Source organism: Drosophila virilis, chromosome 5 (genome assembly GCF_030788295.1).
Source record: "Drosophila virilis strain 15010-1051.87 chromosome 5, Dvir_AGI_RSII-ME, whole genome shotgun sequence".
Classification (NCBI taxonomy): Eukaryota; Metazoa; Arthropoda; class Insecta; order Diptera; family Drosophilidae; genus Drosophila; species Drosophila virilis.
Genome location: NC_091547.1, coordinates 9,394,584 through 9,413,116, shown reverse-complemented (window position 1 = coordinate 9,413,116; position 18,533 = coordinate 9,394,584). Strand labels below are relative to the sequence as shown.

At 43.5% G+C, this 18,533-nt stretch overlaps 2 protein-coding genes across 4 annotated transcripts in view; one reads left to right on the top strand and one right to left on the bottom strand.

Moving 5' to 3' along the window:
• Positions 1-18,533, top strand: part of scaf (scarface) — an 87,210-nt gene that overhangs the window by 2,869 nt on the left and 65,808 nt on the right. The window contains exon 1 of one of the 2 annotated variants that reach the window (XM_015174571.3): positions 7,144-9,394. The exons of the other annotated variant lie outside the window; for it this stretch is intronic. Coding sequence (XP_015030057.1) covers positions 9,295-9,394 — 100 coding nt within the window. The 5' untranslated portion in view covers positions 7,144-9,294. Of the gene's footprint in view, positions 1-7,143; positions 9,395-18,533 lie in introns of those variants that run through there. 2 annotated transcript variants of the gene reach the window in all.
• LOC6626803 (uncharacterized) lies at positions 548-17,358 on the bottom strand. Of its 2 annotated transcripts, none has more exons than XM_015173651.3 (3): positions 16,273-17,358; positions 1,337-1,957; positions 548-1,260 (listed from the first exon to the last, which is right to left on the bottom strand). In XM_015173651.3, the coding sequence occupies exons 1-3, from the start codon at positions 17,055-17,057 to the stop codon at positions 1,041-1,043; spliced, it is 1,626 nt and encodes a 541-aa protein (XP_015029137.1). In that variant the 5' UTR covers positions 17,058-17,358; the 3' UTR covers positions 548-1,040. The 2 variants fall into 2 exon arrangements, with proteins under 2 accessions (XP_015029137.1, XP_002050579.2); XM_002050543.4 differs by lacking the exon at positions 16,273-17,358 and adding an exon at positions 2,041-2,231.

Below are 18,533 nucleotides of genomic sequence, written 5' to 3'. Positions count from 1 at the left end.
AAGTGCAGAGAAAGGCACAATTTAAAAGACATTAGGTAAGAGAGCTGCAACAAGAGAGAGTAAACGAAAGAGAAGGTGTGTGATAGACCGTCAAAGATGAGGAGAAACGGAAAGTAAGAGAAATATATAGACAGGAAGATAAATAACGAGAAAATGACTTATGTAGAGAGAAAGAAGAGAGAGAAGAAAGAAGAAGAGAACAGCTTGCTTTATTAGATGCGTTTAAATTGAAATGTTTTATTACTTGAGATTATGAAAATCGCATAGAAAGGCGCTTTCTAAGACATTAGCCGTGAGATAGCAAGTAGGCATAGATCAGGAGAGATCAGGAACACCGAGGATTAAATAGATATAGAAAAAAGAACAAAGAGCGGAGAAGAGAATAGCTTTAAGCAATTTAATATGAATATGAAAACGTTATTACTGCAGATTATGAAAATCGCATAGAAAGGCGCTCAGTTCGGATACAGCCCTCTTTCCAAATCCAAATACATTGGTCTGCTATCTAAATAAATACCTGTTAAAAGAAATTAAAATCACACATCGATTTCACATTTAGGCCATTTAAAGACATTTATTATTAAATTTGGCATTTGGACTATGATCAACATAACATATAAAAGCCGCAGCGTAGAGCATTTGGCTAAAACTGAAAACATCTGTTGCACGTAGCATCGCGCATATGTAAATACTAATCTATGTTTATATATATGTATATAGTTTCTTTAGGTATAAAATTAGGACGTTCATTTATAAAACTATGTATGTATATTTATGCATAAATTATATACACTTAAATTTCACTAAGTTTTTTATGCTTGAGAAGGACAACTTTTAAAACTAGAATATCTAAAATAAATTTGTACAGTTTTCATATGTTGAAGATACGCAACTGAATATGTATGTATATATATATATATATATGTATATGGAGCTTGTGTATGATATAAATCAGTCAAGGATCTTGAGAGGAAAACCCACACAGTACACACACACACGTAATTGTTTAGCTAATCTGCTTAAGAGATTCGTTTTGCCTTCTAGTCGAGTTCCACCTCCTTGAAGAGCGTTTGGCTCTCCGCCTCGCGCGTCAGCGGCATTGCCGCCTGATCCTCGTGTATCTCATCGATCTCCAGCTCCTTGAAGGATGTCTGGCTGATGGCCTCGCGTGTGCACAGCACCGTCAAGGGATCCTCTGCGGCCTGCTCGCTTGTAGGCGGCAGCGAGATGCCTGCGGACAGCATGTGTGTGCCCGAAGTGCTGCAGGATTGGGGAAAAAAGAATCAATCGTTTAGTAAACTGAATAAGTTTCGGTCTCTCGTCTAGGCGTACTTACTTCAGGGAATAGGTGGAGCGGTAGAGCGGCGGCGGCGTGTTCATGCGGACGGCGGCATAGGCCGCCTGCGGGGGATGGGCGCTCGGATGATAGACGAAGGCGTATTCATTCAGCGAGGTCAGATACGAGGGCGGCGGCGGCCGATGCTGAAACTCCGGATAGAGATAGCTGCCCGGCAGCAGGCGATTCGTGCAGTGCGGACTGTTGCAGTTGCGGCAGGTCTCCATGCGCCGGAAGCAGGGGCAATCGTCGACATCGTCGGGCAAGCTGAGACGCCAAATGGCGCCCGAAATGACCAGCAGCGAGACGCCGATGCCAATCATCAGCAGCGCCGCGCTCAGATATTGCGTGGAGTGCTCTATCAGGCCCGTGGAGCCCAGCACAATGCCGCCCAGTGTGCAGGCCACGCCGCCCAGCGCAAAGATCCCGATGACAAACGGCAGCGAGGGCCGCGCAAACCATTTGCGAAAACTGTAGCCCAGCGGAGCGCCGCCCAGCTCGGCGCCCTCCGGAGCGCCATTTGTGCCGGCAACGGCCGAGATGTTCAGGTTGTTGCTGGCCAAAGGGCTGGCAACATCGCCGCTGCCGCCGGCCAGCGGCACAGCCACGTCCAGAAGCGTTCTGTAAGTGCAAGAAAATGGCAATTCATGAGCATACACTGTGCGAAAAACTTGGGCAGAAATTTCAGTTTTTTGGATGCGAACATTTTGTGGCAGCAGCAGACAGTTTGTCTTAGTTGAAAGGGCATTAAAGCGCTCTACTTGGGATTTTGCAATTTAAATTTACAATTGGAAAAACTTGGAGAATAGTTATAAAAGAATCTCGTGGTCACAGCGGGGTCAGTTTAGGCTATCAAATTTGATATTTCGAGCACACTGTAAAATATATATGAAATAATATACAAATTTTAGTATTAAGATAGCCTTGTCTTGGCCTCCTTGGCGGACAAGGATTTGGGCTTAAAGTTAGATGTGGACTTTTTATGACCTTTGGAAATAACTTGAAGAATCAAAAATCGGACTTGCCAATTTATATTGCATACCCTGTAAAAATCGGATTATGTTTTTGTGCAAATGTGTGTAACAGTCGGAAGGATATATATATTCCTGATCAGCATCAAAAGCCGAGTCAATCGATATCGAAATCCTGATCAAATCTCTGAGGTTTTCAGACCTAGAGAAACCAAACTTGATATATAGCTGCTATAAAATACTTTATACAGATAAAGTATCTTTCATTTTAGCAGCTATTGCTGCATTTGGTGTTGGTAGAAGGTTCAGGGTATTCCCTAGTCGAGCACTTTTCGATTTCACAAACTTCCTTTCGCTCAGTGTTCGTTTAGGCTTTCTTGACTGCCGCTACCTGAGTTCAGTCGCTCAGGTAGCCGGTGTCTAGTTTTCTTTGGTTCACATTACATCATAGGAAATGCGGATCCTTTTGTCTACCACATGTTACGCAGCGTCAACGCGTCCTTTGCACTTATCCCCTAACTATGTGCACTTCTCCTCCTCTCACACCCTTGTCATTGCTGCCCTTTGTCTGGCTCTCAAATCTATGATTTGGAACACACACACACACACACACGCACACACGCACATTTGTTGTTGTCCAGTTTGGGCCTGCATAAATTTTGGAAAGAATCTTTGGCCTGACACGAATTGCACCTGCCTGGTCCTGGCCGGGCCCCGATCCTGGCATACCGCTCGCTGTGCGTGTGCGTGGTCCATTTGATTTTTAGAACTATCGTGGCAGCTGTTTCTCATTTGATTTGCTGTTTGTCTTTGTCTTTTTTTCTCATCTGTTTTCTTTGTATCTTAGTTTTTATCATTTTGTATCTTGTTGGGCCGTCTTTTTATTTTTTTGCTGTGCGTCAAACAAAAGCGACTTGCTGCAGTTATTGAATACCCCTACTAGGTTTAATTTATTTCCGTGTGCATCCTACATTTGCAGAGCCATAAATTCAGTATCAAATGTTTAGTTTTTTTTATTGCTGTTTGAAATATTAAAACACGATAAAACTATGAAACCTGCAGCTTTCAAGGTGTGAAAATAAATTTTAGTTGCATCGTAAAACCAAATATGCGCATAAATCAACTGAGGGCCAGACCAGGGCCAAAAAAAGGAAGCGGTAAGCCATAAAAATTAAAAAAAAAAACTTAAAGGAAATCGTTTGAAAAGCCCTAAAAAATATTTATACATATACAAAAAGAACGGAGTCGAGTTGTGCGCTTGAGATTTCATTTAATTACAAACGCCAAACAGCTGCGGGCGGCGGCGGCGGCGGCAAGAATTGACTTTCCCGATCAACTACCAAAACTAATTCCGAGACCAGACAGAGCGTCACACTCAATTGTCTGCAATTTGTCATTCGAAATCTAAAAAAGAAACATAGAATGGAACCCACAGAAAAATGTATAGAAAAAGAAAAACTAAACAGTTAATTAGGCATTGGGAAACTTTGAATGCCCTGTAAAATGTTGCGGCTATGTTAGCTACTGGGATAAACATGTTATTTATATAGATGGATTTATAACTATTTCATGAAATGCGCAATGCATAGAAGGAGACATCAAGTGGGCCACATAATGCATAGATTTGTGTAGTTTGTTTTGTAAGGAAGAAAAGTTAGTGACATTATCCAAAATCGTCTCTTAATTAATAAGCTCTCAATCTTCAAGTCTTCTACAATATTTAAATCTCAGTCTAAGACATACTTTTCGATCGCTTATTTATATGTCAGCTAAAGCTTACTATTTTTTTTTTTTTTTTTTTTTTTTTTTTTTTTTATATTTTGTTTATTAAGAAATCTGGTATCCTGTTACTCTATGTTAGCAACTTTTATCAGAGTGACATAATAACTTAGCTTAGCGATGATTGTGGTTTTACAATTAGTTATACAATTAGGTTAACAGATTACAGAAACATATTTTGGTGTAATTAACGAAGCTTGTCACCTATACATAACGATCGATTAGGTCGGTTGGGTAGGTCCTCTTCAGTCGCCTTCTTCTTCGCCTCCTTAGCAGGCTCCTCGCCAGGATGTTTGGATGGTTGTGGAGCTTTGTTGAGTAGCTCGCTGCTTGCCTGTTGACTACGTCGCCCACCATTGGAACCTTGAGGTCCTTGGCGATGTCGCGTGTGCGAATATACCATTCGGCTCCAGTTATTTTGCGCAGGGTTTTGGCCTGAATGATGCGAATTTTGTTCAGGTGTGTTTTTGCAGCTATACCGTAAACTTGAAGCCCGTAACGCCACACTGGGGCAAGGATTACCTTGTAGATTAGGACCTTGTTTCGGAGCGAGAGTTTGTTTTTGGAGTTGAGGAGCCAGCTCATTCGCCTTATCTTAGATTTGATGTTGCTCGTTACTGCAGAGACGTGCTTACTAAATGTAAGTCGTCTGTCGAGAGTGACACCTAGGTACTTGTGTTGACGATATTGCTCTAGAAGCTCACCATGAAGAAAAAGTCCGGGGCATGAGTCCTTGCGTAGAGTGTGGGTAACCGTGGCGCACTTTCCAGGGTTCACTGCGATGTTCCATCTACAAGCCCAGTTTTCAAATCGCTTGAGGTATTCCTGCAAGAGGTCAGTTGCCACGTACACACATTTGTTTTTTGCAAGGATTGCCGTGTCGTCAGCAAACGTGGCCACCAGAAGGTCCTGCCGATCATTCCGTCTGCTTGCATTTGCTGTGGGCATGTCATGTGTAAACAGGCTATATAGCGTGGGACCCAAGACGCTGCCTTGTGGAACGCCCGCTTTTATGCGTTTGGTTTGAGAGGCTACTCCATCCTGCACCACTTGAAAGGTTCTCTCAGTTAGGAAGCTCGCAATGGTGCTAAATAGCTGCGGATTCAATTTGTCCTTTATCTTGGAGAGGAGTCCTGCGTGCCACACCCGGTCGAAGGCTTCTTGGATGTCGAGGTATGCTGCCACCACATACTCTTTCCTGTGAAAGCCGTCCAAAATATAATTTGTGACCCGATGTAGTTGCTCAGGGGTACCGTGTTTGAGTCGAAACCCAAACTGGAACTTCGGGATCAAGCGTTTTATTTCCGGGGTATCCAGGACCCTTCTGAGGATGCACCTTTCCAGAATCTTACCAAAGGCAGGCAGGAGGCTGATGGGGCGATAGGATCCCAGTTGATTAGGGGGCTTTCCGCTCTTGTGCAACATGATTATATGTGCCTTCTTCCAAGCCACTGGAAAGTAACCTAGCCGAAGAGCTGCATTAAAAATGGCGACGAGAAAAAGCACCGCCTTGTATGGCAGTAGCTTGATTGTCTGGTTGTCCAACCGATCTTCCCCAGGGGCTTTGCTGCTTTTTAATCTCTTCATCTCCTGCTCTACTTCTTGGAAGGTGATTGGCGATACAGGGAGTGACATTTGGAGTGGCGCCTCCAGGATTTGCGCGACTCGCTGTATCCTTCCATGCGATGCGGTCTCAAACGGCTTGAAGCGCTCCTCCAAGTTGCAGGCAAAGGCTTCGGCTCTGTCCATTGGTGATCTGGCCCAGGTGTCATCGGGAAGTCGAACGGGGAACTTTGGCGCAGCTTGCCGCTTGTATCGACTGCTAAGTTTCCACAGCGCGAATTTGGAGCTCTCGTCTGCCGTTGCTTCCTCCAGCATGGTGTCTGTGGCATTTCTTTTCGAGATAATCAGCTCCTTCCTGACCCTGTTAGCAATACGACGATAGATCCTGTCAATCGTGGGGTCCTGGGTACGGACATACTCCCTCCTCAGTCGCTTTTTTAGGGCGAGAAGACCTTCCAATATGGGGGAAAACGTCCTTGGCCGCTGGCTTGTAGGGGCTGAGTAGATATGTGCGGGCGCAGCGTTGGCGGCTGCGGCATGTACTTGGTCCAACAGGGTTTGTACTGCAGCGTCGACGTCCTCAACTGACAGAATCTGCGTGTTTAGGTTGATCAAGCTATTTAGTTCGGCCTTAAATCGTTGGATGTTCGACCCAGGGAGGACAAGCCTGCGCTTTTTTGGGATCCTTTGTGCAGCCGTGTTGATCGTTGTGAGGAGTGGCAGATGGTCGGAAGATAGATCATACTCTTCGCGAACCGATAGTACGCTGTTGGGGATGCCCTTGAATATAAAAAAGTCGATACAGGAAGGCGTACTTTGCCGGTTGTACGGAAAGTGGGTAGGTCTACCGGTGGCCAGTACCTGGGCTGAGCAGGGAGTGAGCGCCTCATGGAGCGCAGTGCCTCTGCTGTCAGCTCTGTAGTTTCCCCACAGTCTGTGCTTAGCGTTGAAGTCGCCTCCAACGATGAATTTGGGGCCAAGCTGGCCAAACAGGGAATCAAATTCCGCTCGGTTCCAGGGGATGTTTGGTGGTAGGTATGCTGCCGCAACGAGGATTTCGCCCAAGGGAGTCTCCACCATGATAGCAGCCAGCTGTGTGTCGCTGGAGGTCACTGTGTGTAGATGGTAGTGTGCTAAATCCTGCTTTGCCAGCACTACAGCACCACCTCTGGCTCGTCCTGTAGGGTGATCCGCACGGTAGCAGACGTACCCCTCCATTGTTAGGTACAAGTTTGTGTGCAGATGTGTTTCTGAGATGAGCATGATGTCTACATCATGCTTTTTCAGAAAAAGCTTGAGCTCGTTAGCATTTTGGAGGATGCCACGAGCGTTCCACGATCCGAGACGTAACTGGGTAGCCATTATTTGCGGCTTTTTGGGAATCTAAGCTGCGGGGAACCTTGCGCATCCTTTAGCTCTTTAATGCTAACCAGAATGGTTGCAACTGCGGCATTCAGTGCTGCAATGGACTGCTGGAGGTTTTGAAGGATGCCTCCAAGGGAAGCGTCTTGCTCCTGAGGTCCTTGCAGTGGTTGTTGGAGCTGCATTGGATTGACGGTGGGCTGAAGAGTGCGCGCTGGGGGTTGGCGGACTTGTACATGATGGCCTGGCCGTAGCGCATCAGCATACGACAGGCCCTGTTGCACAATTCGGGAAGGTACGAACTGCTGAGTGGTTCTTCGTGTATTTTGAGGATGGCTATATCGTGTAGGAGGGGAGACATTGATGGCCGGCTGCCTGGCATTTAGTCTCACCTGATAGCTTTTGCATCCTTTATAGGAAGCAGCATGGTTTCCCTCGCAGTTGGAGCATCGCAGGTCTGCCACTGTTTTGGCCTGGCACTGCTCGGAGTTTGTCCAATGGGACTGACCGCACCTACCACACTTGGGCTGTTTGAGACAGTAGTTTTTGGTGTGGTCGAACTCGAAGCAGCGGAAACACTGCCTTATACTATTGTTCTTCCTCGGAAGCTCAATAGTGACCCGTTGGCGGCCAACCTTGTTGAGCCGCAGCGCTTCCCTGTTGTTAAGAGACTGCTTGAGATCGACAAACCAGAAGTTGCGACTTGGAAAGTCGTTGGTGGAGTCTGCATCACTTGTTGGCTGTCTGGCGCCCGGGTTGTAAAGGTTCGTCACAATATGGCCGTGCGATGTAAAGGCAGCTTCAATCTGGCTTCTGGGAGTGGAAGCGGCCAGATTTTTAACCACAACGCGGTATGGTCTGTCTTCCTTTAGGCAGAAGTGGGTAAATTGCACTCTCACTTCAGTGAGCTTGCGGACAATTGCTCTGTGGGTGTCGGCATCTTTGGCGTAAATTCTTAGATAGCCAGAGGGAGAGACCTTGAATTCATAGGCGTCTGCGCCCACTGCCTGATCTATGGTTCGCTCCATTGCGACAATATCGCTGACTCCAGGGACTGTTATCGGCCTGGGTTTGGAGATCTTTTTCGCTGATTGTTGTTGGTCTGTGACTGGAGGCGCTTCGTCGGCAGTGTCCATCTCGCCGTCATCGATTACAGAGGCGTCTTCCTGAGGCTCAAGGGAGGCATATCTGTTGCTAATTGCCGAAGCGGTACTGGGAGTTGCGGGCTTAGCTCCAGCGCGGCTGGTGTTGCGGTTATTTAGTTGCTTCCCTTTTTTTACGCCTTCGGATAATAATGTAGTCCCACGCCGTTTTTTTGCGGAAACCGTTTGCCAATCTACCAGTGGCTCTTCGAAGGCTAGCGTAGCACCTGCGTTCTTTATGGGAGGCAGAGGGGGGTTTGTGACACAAGAACCAGCTGCCTGGGTGCCATAAGGGGTGGACTGCAAGGTCGGATTGGCGGCTTTGGGGCGGGTCCCGATGGGCTCTAAAGCGGCGCGGCTTGTGCCTGTTGAGGCAGATGTCCTGCAGCCGCTGCTGGATGACGCTGTGGTTGTGGTGGTTGTTGCTGTCGTTGTGCTGACAGTGCCGTGCTGTTGCGGTTGCCAAGTCGAGCATTGCTGGGTACCGGCTGACAGCGAGGTGGAGGCGCCGTTCCGGTTTGCACTACTGGCGAGCACGTTGTTGTAATATTGGTAAAAATCTTCCAGTGGCCTGCTTCCGTCGAGGCGATCGACATTAGCGGCTATATTTGTAGGGGATATTATTGAGCTGTTCGGCAGCGGGTAGATTGGCGAATGAATTTCTTCGTTGTTTTGGGGTCGGTTGTTTGTAGCCATTGTTCTTTACTTTGTTATAATTTTTTCCCCACAGGGAGAAAAAAGAATAAAAAATAAAAACAAAACAAGTTTTTTACACTTAATTACAAAAATAACCCGTATTTTTGTAACAAGTGATTGATCACAAATTGTGACTTTAGTGTCAGCACTGTCACTGCAGTGACTGTTTTGCCAGCACTATCAGTGCAGCTGCAAGCTGAAAGCTCTCTCGCGAAAGCTTTGCTGCACTCGCGCACACACACACGCACTTGAGTTGCGATCAGCTGAGCGCAGCTTAAGTTTTGCAAGAACTTGTTCTCACGCACTGCACGCGGTAATTTTTTTTTGTTAAAATATTGTTAATTTGTATAACACTCCGGCTGCCAGAGGCAGCAGTTGCGTATAGTTTACCCACTATAAGCGGGATTTGTATGGATTGCCCTGGGGCGGGCTTTATACAGTGTCAATGTCACTTTCTTGGTTTATGCCTGCTGCCAGCGGTGCACTAACGCGCACACACACACGAGACTGCAATTTTCACGTCCGATCTCCAGAGAAACACAAACGTAAGTGAAAGCTTACTATAGAATTTTATTTAAAAAAACCTGATTGATTATAAATAGCTCTGACGAAAATATCTATAAAAACAATGTCGTGTTTCTTAGCACAAAAAATGTTGTTCAGACTGTGCCTGCGGCATATGGAACAACATTTTCTGTGTAATAAATTTATTCGATTTAGTCGACTTTTGTTACTTTTTCAGCTATTGCTATAAGAAACAACTGTATGAAATTTTATCGGGCTGGCTACAGCGAATTGACAGTTCGCATAGACGAGCTGCGGAGTTTCATCTCATTTGTTATAGTTGCTGTAATAAAATACAAGCACGCTCTGTTGGGGCATAAACAATGTAATGAGACCCCTAGAAAACAGAACAGAAATAACTATAAAAAAAACTGGCAGCATGTAATTGGGGCGTGAAGAGAGCCATCAATTTTCCATATAATATCAAAGCGGCGAGTGCAAATGTAAACTTGTTAAAGTTAATAAAATGAAAAAAAATCTCTATAGAAATATATGTGCATGTGCATGTGCTATAAATAATTTTATTTTAGCATATTGCCACACATATTTATGACATTTTGAGCATGTTAAAAATCTGACATACATCAAATTGATGGACATACATCGCGTTGCTCATGTCATCAAATTTATTAAACTGTAAAGCGCATAATTCAGTCAAGAGCTTCGTTTACAATTTGCAACACGTACGCATTTTTGTTTTGTACATTTCTCGCATTTCAAAAGCTTTCAGAAGCATTTGTATCTTTTGTTTTTTTATTTTTTAGATTTAGATACCTCTAAGATCGTGGCTAACTGATTTGTTTGATCATTTATCAGCTGGAACTATTACTGCGAGCGCAGCTAATGATGCGATGCGCATCCAACAGATACAAAGCAACATTTGGTAGGAAAAAGATACTTAGATGCAATATTTGTTTGCCCCGGGCACACGCTGCAGTCTGCAGCACTTGTGAATTATGTGTTTGAGTTTTCAGTCCCTTTGACAGTGCCACCATTTTTAAAGACACCCTTCAGGCACACACTCGCACACACACTCGGCTAATTTATGAGCTTTTGTGTGTGTGTGTGCGCAGCGAGAATAACATTTATTGTTATTCGAAAATGTTTGCTGCACTCTCGCCGGCTCGTAAACATTTCTCGCCTTGCCGCGGTTTCAGTTTCGGTTTTCGGGCTCTTAAGCTCAATCAGCGCGCATTGAAATTGAAATGGGGCAGCAGCGACCGACTGAAGATACTTCCACAGATACCTGAACGTGCAACATGAGGCAGCCGATGCGACAGTATCTCTACGATCATGCACGTAAAATAGCTGTATAAATGTGCTGGGATATGTTGTGCATTGGTTGGGAATACATTTTGGCCACAACTAAATATCGAATTAAATCGATAACTCAATTTGATTATTATCGAATAGATCAAATTGCATATTTAATAGCTGAATGTCTTTATTACACATATATATAAAATTAAATATATACATTTATCTCTCGCTTGCTTATTTTTAGCCTATCAATCAATTTTTTAGTAGAATGCAATTAACATACGAATGACTGAAATTATGTTCATTGCTTAAAATGTATTAATATATTTTAAAATATATTTCTATTTGCTTATCATTCGGAATGTTAACAAGTGGAATGCTGGCCAACAGAAGAAGCACATTTCATCATTCAGAATGTTGGCCAGTGGAATGCATGTGAAATGTATGAAATGAAGCAATTATAAAGCAATTGTCTTAGTTCTTTGATGTTGATGAAGCGCATCTTAAACAAGAGGTAGCTAAACGACGCGTTCTGCCCCCATTTAAGCCTGATGTCGTAGGGCATTATTTTGAGTAGATGTTGTTGGGATTGCGTACAACAATCTCGGCAGCGACTTCCGTTGCAAATTACCTGGCCCTTTGTCTGCGATCTAGTGAAGTGAGACACGACTCGACTCGAGACACGGACTTTCTTTGCCGCGTCATTAGCCGCAATGAACGAAACGCATTAAGCCACTTGCTGACCCAATTTTTAGTTCGGGTCTATGCGAGCAACAGTTGTCTGTCATTAGGCATAATTACTTCCCTAATAGCATTTTCTATTTTGGCCAGTTTTGTGCGTACAGTTAAACATTTACATTGCGCATGCGTAGCCCGGACTTTGCTCAAGTAGCCAAAACAGCTCAACAGCTGCTTCGCAGGCGGAGAAGGGCATAATTAAGAATGCCATTAGTGTAAAAGCCGCCAAGAAAAGACAATAGCTGCCGTAATTGGGTGCCAAAATAAAACAGAGAGGGGAAAAAAAAGCCCACAACAGAATAAAGTGTATTAGGAAATGCGTAAATGTCGGCGGAGTAAGAAAGAGCGTAACCCCGCGTGCACGTAATATGTAAATGTACTTGAAACACAATTAAAAAAAAAAAAAAAAAAATTAAAAAGTGCCGAAATTCTTGTTTGAAATTGGCCGCCGCCTGCGCATGTGAGAAGGGCGTCAACTCGATTTCACATGACGGCTAAAAACTATGATTAAAAGTCAATTAGAATTATTAGGCATAAATTTAGAGCTTAGATCTAGCTTCTGGCAGCTGCAAGTAACCTAAAGTTAAGCGGCTTAGGCCATAAATCGCCCCGCACTCAGCTATTGTTTACGGCTTAACTGGGCCTACGGCTCGGTTCGTTGTGCCTAGCACGGGTCCAACTTGTGTGGAGGCTACTGTTTTCTTTTCTGAGCAGGGGGAAGGGGGACCCCTCACGTGTCCAAGACGAAGAAAAATGATGATGAGCCTGATGCCGCCTAAGCTGCCCAGCCTATCATTAAACAGGGTCTTCTTATACAGCGCGTCTTTGTGTTCGCTTCTCCCTTCTGCCCACATTTGGCTGCACTTAAGCTCAGCTTTAGACCTAACTGTACTACAACTAATGGACTTTCAGCTATATATAAATATAAAACATATCATTAAATATCTTTTTTTTTTTATTTGTTAAAAAGCCCAAACTGTTGAGCTGTGAATGTGTTGGTTGTGCTGTTTCTGGCTTAAGGGTGTGCAAAGGTCTCGCCAGTGTGTAGAAAATTTGTTTAGCAACCCTCAAGGCTAAACACTTGAGAAATATTATTTGTAATAGCCTCGAAGCCAAGGTCTGAAGGTGACTGGCCCATGATCCTTTTAAAACACTTGCGTAGGGTATCAACATATTTGCATTGAATATGCAACACATTGAAAATATCTCTTCGATGTTTAGTACATATATATTTTTGATGAGTGTATATATTATATATTCTTGATCGGTATCAAGTAAACTTTTCTAAAAAAAACTCAGCTATAAAGAGCTTAAAATGTTTATTGTTCCGAATATACAAATACGATCCGCAGACACATATACAATTCGAACTACTAAGCTTCGTCAGCCTCAAAAAACCTTTTCCTTATACGATTCAAATACACATATCCGAGATCGACTAATCCCATAAACTATGTCTTGAAAGGGTATGGAAACTTCGTCAGTGCAAAGAAACTTCTTCTTTCGCATATTTTTTTCAAATTTGAAAGTCAACTTTTTGCTGGCCCTCATGTCTGCATCTGTCTGATAAAATATGCCAAGCCAAATTCAATTTGGCTCTAAAGTGTGCACGGCTTTTGGACTGGGTCCGGCGTAGATTGGATTTGGGGTTGCTGACAAAACGCTCGAAGGTAACAGCATTTATTATCAATAAACGCCAAAGGCCATTCAAAAAGGGGCGAGTTTTGAAAAACATCTTCAAGTTTCTAAAAATATATATATAAGCCGACCGAAGAGTAATGAGCATTTTATGGGCTGATGAGTACTGCGTGTGCTTGTGTGTGCGTGGCACAGATTAAAGACGCAGTTATATGATACTCGCTCGCTGTGTGAATGAGGCAAGTTTTCTCATTCAGGACATGCGAGGACACAAGATTATAAGAGGACTTGCCTGCGGTTGAGCCAGCTAGTTAAGTGCCCCAACAGGAGAACAACCACACACACAAAAAAAAAAAAAAACAAAAAAAACTGAAACCCAAACTGACTATTGATGAGACTTCCTCTCCCGCTCTCATTCTATCTCGCTTTCTGTGCGGTGTCAAATGACAGCGTGAAGAATGCCGCACTGAAAGGTGAGTTCAAGGAACCGAACTCTGCTCTGATGAAGTATTCGTGGCACAGCACTAAAATTCGACTCGAACTCTAGGCCCAATTCTCTGGCTTATGCGTTGTGCACTCGAGCGTTACAGAGTATCGATTTTGTGTGCACAACACACACACACACACACGCACACACACACACACACGCACATCACATTGTCAAATAGATTGTCAAATTATATTGAACTCTCTTTTGATTTGTTTAGGCATTTTTTAAGTCTCCTCTTTTTTCCAGGCCTTCTTTTTCTATGAATTGTGTTTGATTTGAACTTGTTGCAATGTTTGTTTCATATTGGAAATTGATATTTTCTGATATGACAGACAGACAGCCACAAGCAACAACAAACAATTGTTTCAATTAACTCTCGAGTGCCATTTAGTGTACTATTTTTTATTTATTTTTATACCCTGTGCCCTTTAAAGTGATTTAAAAGAGTTGCATACCAGTTGAGCTGTAATAGAGAAAAGTTTATGTTGTACTATCTAGTTGTTAGCTATATAATTCGATCTGCATAAGAAATCATTTAATCCCTAACGATTGGCTTAGTAATATTTTTATAATTTCCTTAAATTATGCTCAAGGTTTACTTCAATAATTTTATATATTTATTCATAAGAGTCTCTCAGCTATACATGTTTAAAACTCTTTCTAAGGTATCTGCCAGTCGTTCACTTTCACTTCTCACATATTAACATATATATTTTTATATTTTTCCTATTCGTAAGAGATTCAAAATCGCCAAAAAACTTCTAAGGTATCTGCCAGTCGTTTACGTCCATTTGTTATTATTTTGAACGCTATCAAATGCATTTGTGACAGCAAATATTTGAATTGTGCCCTGTGTACGCGTCATAATTTTTCTGTTTTTATGATCTTTGGGGTCTCTTCGGAATATGCCATAATATTTCCATAGCTGGCCTTATCAGTCGCCTTGGCATCTCGTTAGTGCTTCTAATTTGCTGTCTATCAGCTTTTTTCTTTCTTTCTCTACTGTCTCGTGTAAGTTTTATTTCTCTTTGTCTATATATATATATTTATTTCCTAAGTGTTTTAATTGGATTCGATACGTTTTCCTTGACCCATCAAAGTGGCCTAATGCAGGTGTCCATCACAGTTTGTTTTTGTTGTGGGCTTGGGCGCAGCTAATTGTGAAACTTACAAACTTTAACAAAGTTGTGCTTGATGTGCTTCTGTTGTTTTTGTTGCTCTACTTCATTAATCACGTCATTTATTTTAATTAATATTTTTTTTTATATATATACAGATCTTTTCTTTGGTATTATTTTTAGCTAAAACTTGCCTAAAAATACATGTGGGGAGATATAACTATGATAATTAATCAAAGGCACTTTTTGGACATGTCCCATGTTCTGTTGGGCTGACAAAATTTATGCGCCACTATTAATTTTAATGCTTCTAGCACCAAATTCCACGAATTGATGAGTTCAGCGTGGCTGTAGTAGGCCACTGAGATACCCCACATATGCTCTAATAATTGTGAGAATTGTGGTGAAAACAAAGGGTTAACTTTTGTTCATTTAAATTAAATTTAATGAATTAAAAGTTCTTTAACGTCGATGCTTTCACTGCGAGTATTCCTATTTAGGTAGTCGATAATATGATTAGTCGATGGTAGTTAATTATCGATTGTCGATAAACGATAGTAAATAAAGTTACTGAGCGATAACATTAATGATCGATTATCGAGTATTCCCCAAATATAACACAATATAATTAAGAAAGTCGATTGTTGATTACTGATTGCAGTTAAAAATATAAAATACTATCGAGTGTATCATATCGATATTTAAAAGAATGCTAATTAGTAATCGATAACTATCTATAAATTATTTTTTCCGTTTGTCGATAAACTATGTCGACTAAAACGGAAATGAATAGTTTATCGATTGAGAGCTAACATTGATAATTAGTAACCGATCGGAGTTTACTTAGTTATCAGACATTTTGGCTTTGCAGTAACTATTTTCATACATCGCGAAGCTCAATAAGCACGCACAAACAATATACCCCATTGCTGGCCCCCTGGCTACAGGGTATAAGCACATACAGCTTTTGTGATAATCGCCGAGGCCTTACATGTGACATGTTAAACAGCAGCAGTTGTGCCCCCTCGACAAGAGGCAAGTACAAGCGTCTGGTCGTATCTTTAGCTTTATGGAATTCCTCTCGTGCGCATATCAATGTCAGTTAATCTGCCCAATAAGGCATAAAGCGGAGAGTCTAGAGTGTGTGTGCGAGTGTGTGGCTGCCCTTGTAGTATGTCTCAGCCAAATCTCTGCTCCAGTTCTTCTTGAATAGGGGGCATGGCCGAGCATTTGGATGTGGCTGCTGCTGCTGCTGCTGCTGCTGCTTCGCTTCTTGTGCGTGACATGATTTTTGTTGAATGATAAAGTTTTTTATTTCTGGTGCAAAAGGAGGAGGAGCAGCAGCAGAGCCCCGCGGCAGTATGCCAATTATAATTTTAAATGCGTCTGTCAAACTTTCGGTTTCACTGAGACGCGACAGCGACTGTAGCCGACCGTCCGTCGAGTAGCTACTGTGCCTGTTGACCAGCGCCAGACAGTAGCCATTTTAAATGGCCACTTCCTGAACGATTTGTGCGTCTGCCCTTTGGCTACCGCTGTCATTTTAGCGTCGGTTTTTATGTCACTTTTTATGGCACGTTTATATATATATTTTTTTGTTGTTGTAAAAAGTTACCTGCGCAGATGCGGATGAGCCATGCCCATGGGCCGCTGCTGATAGTACTGATGATATTGCAAATAGTTGGCGGCGCTCTCCGGATTCGCGTTGAGGAACGGCGATGTGGCCGCCGCATTGGCCATGGCATTGGCGGCCGCTGCTGCGGCATGATGATGATGATTGAGATGATGATCCAGAAATATGGCCGTATATTGCGGCGGATAGCTGCCAACAGGTGGCGCACCGTTTGCTGCAACTGCGGCGCCAGCGCCAGTAGCTGCAACTGCCGCATTGTTGCTGCATTTGCTCTTGTTGCTCTTGCTGTGGGATTTGCGGCGCGTGCGCTTGCTCTGCCGCGACTCAGAACGGGAGCAGGCGCTCGTATTGAGCGTCGTGGACGGTGGTGCGTTGGCAGCCATGCCGGCGGTGGTGGACGTAAACTGCAGCTCACTGTAAATGCTCGACTCGAGCATGTTGCTCTCGGATGTGGTGCGATTCAATATGAACTGCTCAAATTCGGTGTCCTCCTCGGCGCCCTGCAGCTGCTGCTGGTGTTGATGCTGCTGCTCCAGCAGCGCAGTGCATTCGGCTGCCATTTCCTCATTGGCATTCGGATGGGCTGCATCAATGTCAGGGCGACTGCGATGGAGGCTGTTGCTGCTGTGGCTGCCGCTAATCACAATTTCCGGTATGACAAATGTGTTCGATGTGTTGGACATTAGAGGCGGCTGTAGTTTCCTCTGCTCGCTCATGGCGCCCAGCATGGTGCCGTTTTCAAACACAATTGTAGGCGTGGCTGCCATCACTCAACAAACACCAAATCACTTCTTTCGCTGTTAATCACTATTATTTGCCTAAATGTCCCTAACAGTCCCTAACTGTGCTTTTTAGCCCACAGCTTAATACATTTTCTTATTTTTTATTTTCCACAAATAACTTGTTATAGAGATTTTTTCAACTTAGTTAGCTCGACTTTCGCTTGACGCGCCAAATTTTACGCACACGAGTTTCGCAGCAGTCAGCTTATTTCTTGCAGTGAACGTTTTTGCTTTTACCGCTGCGTAAATGAACCGTCTCGGTGCGCGTACCGCCAAAAACTGATTTGTATTGTTGATGCGTTTGTTGTGTTTACTACGGCTTCTGGTTTTTCAACTTTAATTGCTCGCTCTCCATTTCTCTCTCTCTCTCTCTCTCTCTCTCTCGCGTTGTTCGTGACGACGCCGACGTCGTTAATAGTTCTCTGACAAAAACAACCACCAACAACTCGAACTTCGTGCGCTGCATCTCATTGACGACGTCACTGCTGCTGCTGCTGCTGCTGCTGCAGTCCGAACTGCAACAAGAACAACGCCAGCGCATCGCGCTCACGCACCAACACTAGCAAGAAACACCCTCGCCTTCACCCTCACTCTTGGTGTAAAGATGCTCGACGAGTTTTTGGACTTCAATTCGTGCGTTTGCTATCTCTCTTTCTCTCTCTCTCTCTCTCTCTCTCTCTCTGCCGCTCTCTCTGTTTTCAATGCTCACCGCCACGTTTGTTGTTTACGTCGCTCTCTGAAGGGCTGTCTAACAGGAGCGCATTTGTAACTTTGGGCGCCTTTGTGATGGTAAATGCGCCCGTTCTTAAGTCAGTTGCAGTCGCTCCTGTGCTCATCTTTTCACACTTTTACTAAAAGAACAGCAAGCGTATATTCGACGCATGTAAACATTTTCCTTAAGTGTGTTAGAGCGCCCCTGTTTGGGCCCGCATATGCCACATCCCTGCCGCTGCCCCTGCCGCTCTGCTGTTTACCTTCACCCATGGAAACTCATTTTGAACGAAAAGAAGAAAACATAAAAATGAAGCCAAACAAGAACTGTGGCCAGGAAGGGACGAGCCCGGCTCTCCAAATAAACACCACAAAATCCCAGTGTGCAACAAAAATCTATCTGCAAGATACAGATACATACACACACAACACATTTGTGTGTTGAATGCCGCATTAAATCTTTTCTATCTTTTTTTTTGGCGAGGGTGAAATATTGTTATTCTACTGCAGAAGTTCCAATGAAATCTGCTCTTTATAATAGAAATTATTTATATTTTATTTTATTTTACTTTTTTTTTTTTTTTTTGCTGTCCTCCAGTTTACTTGCAATTGTATCTTGTGCGTATTGTGAGCTGCCTTTGAGGCATTTAATTAAAATGCAACGTAGAAGAAAAAACAAGGATTTGTATCTGTTATCCTGATGGTACTCTTCAATCTTGGGCTCAACTTGTTGTGGATTTGCATCGCTTT